The 8490-nt window shown below is 32.6% G+C and overlaps 1 protein-coding gene across 1 annotated transcript; it reads left to right on the top strand.

The window, feature by feature from the left end:
• Nucleotides 1–5705: 5705 nt before the first annotated feature.
• On the top strand, nt 5706–8490 carry LOC133032807 (secreted RxLR effector protein 161-like). Its single transcript, XM_061107315.1, has 2 exons — nt 5706–6149; nt 8437–8490. The coding sequence occupies exons 1-2, from the start codon at nt 5706–5708 to the stop codon at nt 8488–8490; spliced, it is 498 nt and encodes a 165-aa protein (XP_060963298.1).

Below are 8490 nucleotides of genomic sequence, written 5' to 3'. Positions count from 1 at the left end.
AGTGGAACAACCCAAAAACAACATTAGAAAAACCATGACAGCCCTAATATTAATGGTTTTAATGTTTCTGCTTCATCTCACCGGATTTAACGGTTGTTTTCGGTTGTTCTGGTGTTATTGTGGTGGTTCTGTGTGTGGGTGTAGAAGATGGACCCTCGTTTTTTATTTTCGGTGTTTACAGTATGAAAGAAAAAAAAAAGTCCCAAAACAGTATAAAAGTTATTTTTACCGTGTGGCAGTATTTTTGTAAGAATTTGGTCAAAATTCAGTATTTTTGTAAGTTTCCCTATATTAATTCACTCACTCAATTTATTAAAGCCCAATCCACAAAAGCCCTCACTTAATATCTTAATTATAATTCATAAACCTACCCTCATTCTAATTAAGCCCATTTTAAAAGTAGCCCAATACAAATAATAAAAAAAAATAACATTTTATTAAAAAATAAAATAATATTATTGACAATGTTTTATTTTATTTTGTTGAAGATAAAAATTTAAAAGGATACATTTATCAGTTACTTGTATGAGCTTTGACTTAATACTTATTTAAGCCTTCACTCAGCCAAATTTCTGGCTTCGTCACTGCACCCATATATATATATATAGTATCATGTCCAATAATATCATAATCGAGTAGCGAACCTCATGTCCAATAATATCACGTATTCTAATTTAAATTAAAATACGTTAGAATTAATATTAAATTATACACTAAGGGCTCGTTTGGAACGTCGTATTAAGTCGTATTGTATTGTATTGTATTATATTAAATTGGATTATATATCATATTTTTATATAATACTATGTTAAACTTTAATTTATACTAAAACATTATATATTTAAGTGTCTATAAAAGTTAATACCACATATAGTTTTACATAAAAATATTGCATAAAATACAATTCAATATAATACAATACAATACAATACAATACGACCTAATACGGCGTTCCAAACGAGCCCTAATAGTAATATTCAATACATAACTTTTAATTTAATGTGAGTTCTTTTTTATTTTTGATATTGGGGATGAATGATTCAAACATCTTCTCTGTAAGAAAAAAGTACAATTTTTATGATGCATTTTAAAAAAGAGTATACCAATATATTTTTTTTATGTATTTTCGAAACAGTTATAATCTTAAATATATTTATATGTGTTATAAATAGTATTAATTATGTGGATGTCCAAATCTTTTATTTATTACCATTAATGTAATCAACATTCCATTTTTCTTAGTTTCCCTTTCTCTTAGTTTCTTAATATTTGACTCTTGTATGTGTATAAATAGAAGATCACCTATTAGAATAAAACACTCAAAACATTCTCATCTCTTCTCTATTTTCTTTCTCTAAATTATAATATTACATAATATTAATATTTCATAATACGTTATCAGCACGAGCCTCTAACCAAGGTATGACAATATTTTTGTTATGTGATCTCGAATTACTTCAAAGTCATGATACACTAAATATATATATGTATATATATACTCATCTGACTGAAACACATTCGAGTTAGCCATTTTTTTTAATGAATTAATATTTATACAATATATGTCTATGCTTATATATATATCTATATAGTTGCTTATATATTATATATGTGTGTTGATTTGTTTATCATATTATATTGTTTAATCTTATTATCTTATTCTATATTGTACTATATTTTGTTGTATTTTTTTTTCAAAGTTTATGTATATGTCTAATAATTTACACTTTATATTGATATAGTTTTATCCATGGCAAACCTTGCAAAACTTGATTTTGTGGCAAAACGATATTTACGGAAAAACTATTTGTCATGGATTCTTGATGCTAAAATCCATTTAGATGCTATGGGTCTTGGAGACACCATCAAAGATCAAAATACTGAAACAAAACAAAATAAGGCCAAGGCTATGATTTTCCTTCGCCATCATCTCCATGAGGGGTTAAAATCTGAATATTTAACCGTAAAAGATCCTCTTGTGCTTTGGCAAAATTTGAAAGAAAGATATGACCATCAAAAAACTGTCATATTGCCAAAGGCTAAGAATGATTGGTTGCACCTGAGGTTGCAAGATTTTAAATCAGTAAGTGATTATAACTCTGCAATGTTTAATATCACTTCTAAATTAATGTTGTGTGGAGAAAAAGTTACTGACTATGAAATGTTAGAAAAAACATATACTACTTTTCATGCCTCTAATGTGCTCCTGCAACAGCAATATAGAGAGCGAAATTTTAAAAAATATTCAGAATTGATTTCATGTCTTCTAGTAGCTGAGCAGAATAATGAACTTTTGATGAAAAATCATGAATCTCGCCCAATCAATCCGCTTCCATTCCCTGAAGTGAATGCTACAATTGCTGACAATCATAATCATAGTCGTAGTCGTGATCATAATCGAAGTAATAGACGTGGTCGTGACCATAATCAAAGTCGCGGTCGTGGTCGCGATCGCGGTCGAAGCAATGTTTGGCACCGTAATGGTCAAAATAAAAATTCATATACTCCAATGAAAAGCACAACTACTGAGAACAAAAGAAAAGGTCCTCAAAATAATAATCATAGAAATTCTGAAAATTTATGTTCCAGATGTGAAATAAAAGGACACTGGGCACGTGCCTGTCGTACGGCAAAACACCTTGCTGATCTTTATCAATCATCTGTGAAAAGAAAGGAGAAAATAGAAGCAAATTTTGCCTATCAAGATGATGGTTTTCTCAAAGAGCCTTTGGATATTACACACTTAGATGTTGCAGATTTTTTTTAATGAAGATCTCATTAATAACAACATGAATATCGATAATGGAGATGGGAATGTCCACAATTAGTCACTTTTCTTTGTTATGTTTTTTTTTTATTATTATCATTTATTTACTTTAAGGTGTTTATTTTATTTGGCATGTTTATGTAATGAACTTTTATTATTTAAGCATTTATATTTTGAACTTATTATGTTTTTTTTGTTAATGAAGTAATGGACATTTGTCATTCTATACATGATTCTACAAATAATGGTGATGATATGTGTTTGGTGGATAGCGCAACCACTCCTACAATACTTAGAAGTGATAAATATTTTTCAAACTTATCAAGAATGAAGGCAAATGTTAATACAATATCAGGCACTGCAAATTTAATTGAAGGCTCCGGAAGAGCCATTATATTGATGCCTAGAGGAACAAAAATTATTATAGATGATGCCTTATTATCCACCAAATCAAAAAGGAATCTGTTGAGTTTCAAAGATATACGTCGTAATGGATATCATATTGAGACAATAGATGAAAATAATTTTGAATATCTTTGCATTACATCTATTGTTTCAAGAAAAAAATGCATATTAGAAAAATTACCTAGTTTGTCTTCAGGTTTGTACGTTACACGTATAAGTACAATAGAAACTCATGTTATTGTGAACGAGAAGTTCACAAATCAGAAAAATTTATTTGTTATTTGGCATGACCGGTTAGGCCATCCCGGTTCAATTATGATGCGTAGAATAATAGAGAACTCACATGGTCATCCATTGAAGAACCAAAAGATTCTTTTATCCAGTGAGTTCTCATGTGCTGCTTGTTCTCAAGGAAAGTTAATCATTAAGCCCTCACCGGTAAAGGTTGGAATTGAATCCCCTGGATTTCTTGAACGAATTCAGGGCGACATATGTGGGCCTATTTGCCCACCATGTGGACCATTCAGATATTTTATGGTATTGATAGATGCATCAACTAGATGGTCACATGTTTGCTTATTATCTACTCGTAATGTAGCATTTGCAAGATTGCTTGCTCAAATAATTCGATTACGAGCACAATTCCCAGACTATGCAATCAAGACAATCCGCCTTGATAATGCTGGTGAATTTACATCACATGCTTTTAATGATTATTGTATGTCAATAGGGATAAATGTTGAACATCCTGTTGCTCATGTACATACACAAAATGGTCTAGCAGAATCATTTATTAAGCGCCTCCAATTAATCGCAAGACCATTACTTATGAGAACAAAACTCCCAATTATAGCTTGGGGACATGTTATTTTACATGCTGCGGCACTTGTACGCATTAGGCCAACATCATATCACAAATTCTCCCCACTACAATTGGCTTTTGGTCAGGAGCCAAATATTTCCCATCTAAGAATCTTTGGTTGTACAGTATATGTTCCGATTGCTCCACCACAACGAACAAAGATGGGTCCTCAAAGGAGGCTGGGAATATATGTTGGGTATGAATCTCCATCTATCATTAAATATCTCGAACCCACAACTGGAGATGTATTTATAGCACGTTTTGCTGATTGTCATTTTGATGAGACAAGTTTCCCAGCTTTAGGGGGAGGGGAAAAGAAACAGCTGGAAAAAGAAATTATATGGAATGCACAATCATTATCTCAATTTGATCCTCGTACAAATCAATGTGAACTTGAAGTTCAAAGAATAATTCATTTGCAAAATATTGCAAAACAATTACCAAATGCATTCACTGACCCAAAGAAAATTACAAAATCACATATTCCAGCTGAAAATGCTCCAATTCGAATTGAAGTCCCAGAAGGACAATTAATTAATGATTCTAAAGCACGTTTGAAACGTGGTAGACCAGTCGGTTCCAAAGATAAAAATCCTCGAAAAAGAAAGGGAGCAAATAATCAAGATGGCCCTAATGAAGAGAAATTTGAAAATTTCGAGGAAGATGTTGACATAAACAAATCTCTTGAAGAGATTCAAAATTCGAAAATATTAGCAATAATGAGATCTCAATAAATTATGTCAATACAGGAAAAGAATGGAACCGACTCGAAGTAATTGTCGACAATATTTTTGCTTATAATGTAGCGCTAGAAATTATGAATGAAAACGAGGATCTTGAACCTAAATCTATCAAAGAATGTCAAAATAGAAAAGATTGGCCAAAATGGAAAGAAGCAATTCAAGCAGAATTAAATTCACTTACTAAACGCAAAGTATTTGGACCTATAGTCCAAACACCTGAAGGTGTGAAACCCGTTGGATACAAATGGGTATGTTTACGTAAAAGAAATGAGAAAAATGAAGTTGTGAGATACAAAGCAAGACTTGTAGCTCAAGGTTTTTCTCAAAGGCCAGGTATTGATTATGAGGAGACATATTCTCCTGTGGTGGATGCAATAACATTAAGATATTTGGTTAGCCTGGCTGTGAGTGAAAAACTCGATATGCAATTAATGGATGTAGTCACATCTCATTTATATGGATCACTAGATAGTGATATTTACATGAAGATCCCTGAAGGATTTAAGATGCTTGATGCATATAATTCAAGCAATCGAGAAATGTGCTCAATTAAATTACAAAGATCATTGTATGGATTAAAACAATCAGGACGCATGTGGTACAATCAACTTAGTGAATATTTATTAAAAGAAGGATATAAAAATGATCCTATTTGCCCATGTGTTTTTATAAAAAGTTCAAGTCCTAAGTTTGTTATCATTGATGTATATGTTGATGATTTGAATATTATTGGAACTCCTAAAAAACTTTCAGAAGCTGTGGAATATCTAAAGAAAGAGTTCGAAATGAAAGATTTAGGAAAAACAAATTTTGTCTTGGTCTACAAATTGAGCATTTAAAATGTGGAATTTTCATTCATCAGTCAACTTATATTGAAAAGATTTTGAGACGATTTTATATGGATAAATCACACCCATTGAGTAGCCCAATGGTAGTTAGGTCACTTGATGTAGAAAAAGATCCTTTTCGACCTAGAGAAGAACATGAAGAGCTCCTTGGTCCAGAAGTACCATATCTTAGTGCAATAGGAGCATTGATGTATCTTGCTAATTGTACAAGACCTGATATAGCTTTCTCTGTCAATTTATTAGCAAGATTTAGTTCTGCTCCAACATATAGACATTGGAAAGGGATTAAGCACATACTCCGCTATCTCCAGGGTACTATTGATAAAGGATTATTCTATTCTAATAATTGTGGGTCACAACTTATTGGCTACGCAGATGCAGGATATTTATCTGATCCACATAAAGCCAGATCTCAAACTGGCTATTTGTTCACTTGCGGTGACACTGCTATATCCTGGCGATCAACAAAGCAAACTCTGGTGGCTACTTCCTCAAATCATGCTGAGATACTTGCAATTCACGAGGCAAGTCGAGAATGTGTTTGGTTAAGATCAATGACACAACATATTCGAGGAACATGTGGTTTAACATCTAATAAAGAAGTACCAACAATTCTCTATGAAGATAATGCTGCTTGCATCGCTCAACTTAAAGGAGGGTACATTAAAGGAGACAGAACTAAACATATTTCACCAAAATTCTTCTTTACACACAATCTTCAAGAAAATGGTGATATCGATGTTCAACAAATTCGATCAAGCGATAATCTTGCAGACTTATTCACGAAGTCATTACCAACATCAACTTTTGAGAAGATGGTTCACAAGATTGGAATGCGTCGATTAAAGGATCTCCACGAATGCCAAAATGAGGGGGAGTAATTTCATACTGCACTCTTTTTTCCTTGACCGAGTTTTGTCCCACTGGGTTTTCTCGGCGAGGTTTTTAATGAGGCAGTTATTATGGACATCCAAGGGGGAGTGTTAAAAATAATATTAATTATGTGGATGTCCAAATCTTTTATTTATTACCATTAATGTAATCAACATTCCCTTTTTCTTAGTTTCCCTTTCTCTTAGTTTCTTAATATTTGACTCTTGTATGTGTATAAATAGGAGATCACCTATTGGAATAAAACACTCAGAAAATTCTCATCTCTTCTCTATTTTCTTTCTCTAAATTATAATATTATATAATATTAATATTTCATAATAATATGATTGTATATAATATGATTATTTAAAATATTTTGTAATTTTTTTTAATTTTTTTTAAATAATTTAATGTGTCAAAAACAAACTTCAAACAATATATTTCATTCGCAAATTAAAAAATAACAAATATATGTGTGCATACATACAATAATTATTTTAAATTGTATTTTCAATACTATAAATAATTTTTTCAAAAATTTATAAAATATATTAAATTACCACAATATATACTATTTTAACACCATTTTAGGCATAGTCCGAAGGAGCATTACAACACTACTTGGCATTGCAATAATTAATTCAAAATACAATTAATACAAAAATAGTGTTACACACTATAGTGCTCTATAGTAATACTCTTTGAAGCAACACATTATAATTTGTCTCACATGTTTTATTTAAAATTATAATACTTAAGACTCCATATTAAATTGTGTTAATTACTATATGCCATATTAAATAATATTGAGCTCCATTCCTATCCCATTGCAATGTACAGTCACAAGGCACTATACCTTAATATTGATAAGTGCAAGTGTAATAATATTGTTCTCACATATAGAAAATTAATAAACTCTTTTCTAGAATGCAATTTCTTCAAAGGTTTCTAGATCTTTAAATTTTGTTTTTCACAATTTAGTTAAATAAACATTTACTCAAAATATAACTAAAGATGTAACACCCTAACTAGCGTAGGCGTATTACGTGATTTTTAAACATGCTGTGCAGCTCGTTGCTAATCAACGAGGTTTATGGAAAACGTGATTAATTAAAATTTTTGCTTTTTAATTAAACTTACAAAATATTTATACAAAAGACTCGGGATCCCGATTACAAAACCATTTACAAAAGTTAACTGTTTATACAAAATAGTTGTCGCCTAGCGACTAGTTACAAAAATAGCCTCGCTGTCCCGAGGATCGTACGCTCCAGGCCTAACCGCCCCGACATGTACAATCTTCATAGACTCGTTCACGGTCCATCAGCTCTAGCTTTGCCTTTACCTACACATAAACATAGCACTGTGAGTCGACAGACTCAGTAAGAAAAGCATAATAATACTCATACATAAATCCCGGTCATGATCAGACGCCCATACCCCTGATCATAACCCTAACTGCCGTGTCCAACACGATACTGAGTCCCCCTAACTGTCGTGTCCAACACGGTACTGAGTTCTGAACGTTCATAGGGACGGTACTATTGACAAGTAACAGCCTGATCGGTCGAACCGGTCATACTCCGGCTGCTGGTCATACTCCGGCTGCTGGTCATACTCCAGCCTGTACCGACGTGTTACAGTATCAGCCTGATCGGTCGAACCGGTCATACTCCGGCTGCTGGTCATACTCCAGCCTGTACCGACGTGATACGTCAAATAGTACGGAACCACCAACCTAAGTATCAGCCTAATCGGTCGAACCGGTCATACTCCGGCTGCTGGTCATACTCCAGCCTGTACCGACGTGTCACAGTTGGATGGTTCGAAGCCAACATACATAACTAATGTAATCTAACAGGCTTCCTACATGCACGCTAAACATGTAATCTACATATGCATACTGTTATACTAATCTTACTTGGATTCCGAATTCAGGTGTGCGGTCGGCAACCGATTGGAACTATCTCAAGGCGGATTACAGGCTCCTAA

This window comes from Cannabis sativa, chromosome X (assembly GCF_029168945.1).
Source record: "Cannabis sativa cultivar Pink pepper isolate KNU-18-1 chromosome X, ASM2916894v1, whole genome shotgun sequence".
Taxonomy (NCBI): Eukaryota; Viridiplantae; Streptophyta; class Magnoliopsida; order Rosales; family Cannabaceae; genus Cannabis; species Cannabis sativa.
The sequence above is the reverse complement of the archived record's forward strand: the minus strand, read 5'-3'. Positions and strand labels throughout refer to the sequence as shown.

Bases quoted from the DNA above. Each gene is read 5' to 3' on its own strand.
- LOC133032807 (XM_061107315.1), top strand. From the start codon at position 5,706: ATGGTAGTTAGGTCACTTGATGTAGAAAAAGATCCTTTTCGACCTAGA. The intron at 6,150-8,436 runs GCAAGTCGAGAA...TTCCGAATTCAG, and splicing joins AGATACTTGCAATTCACGAG to GTGTGCGGTCGGCAACCGAT.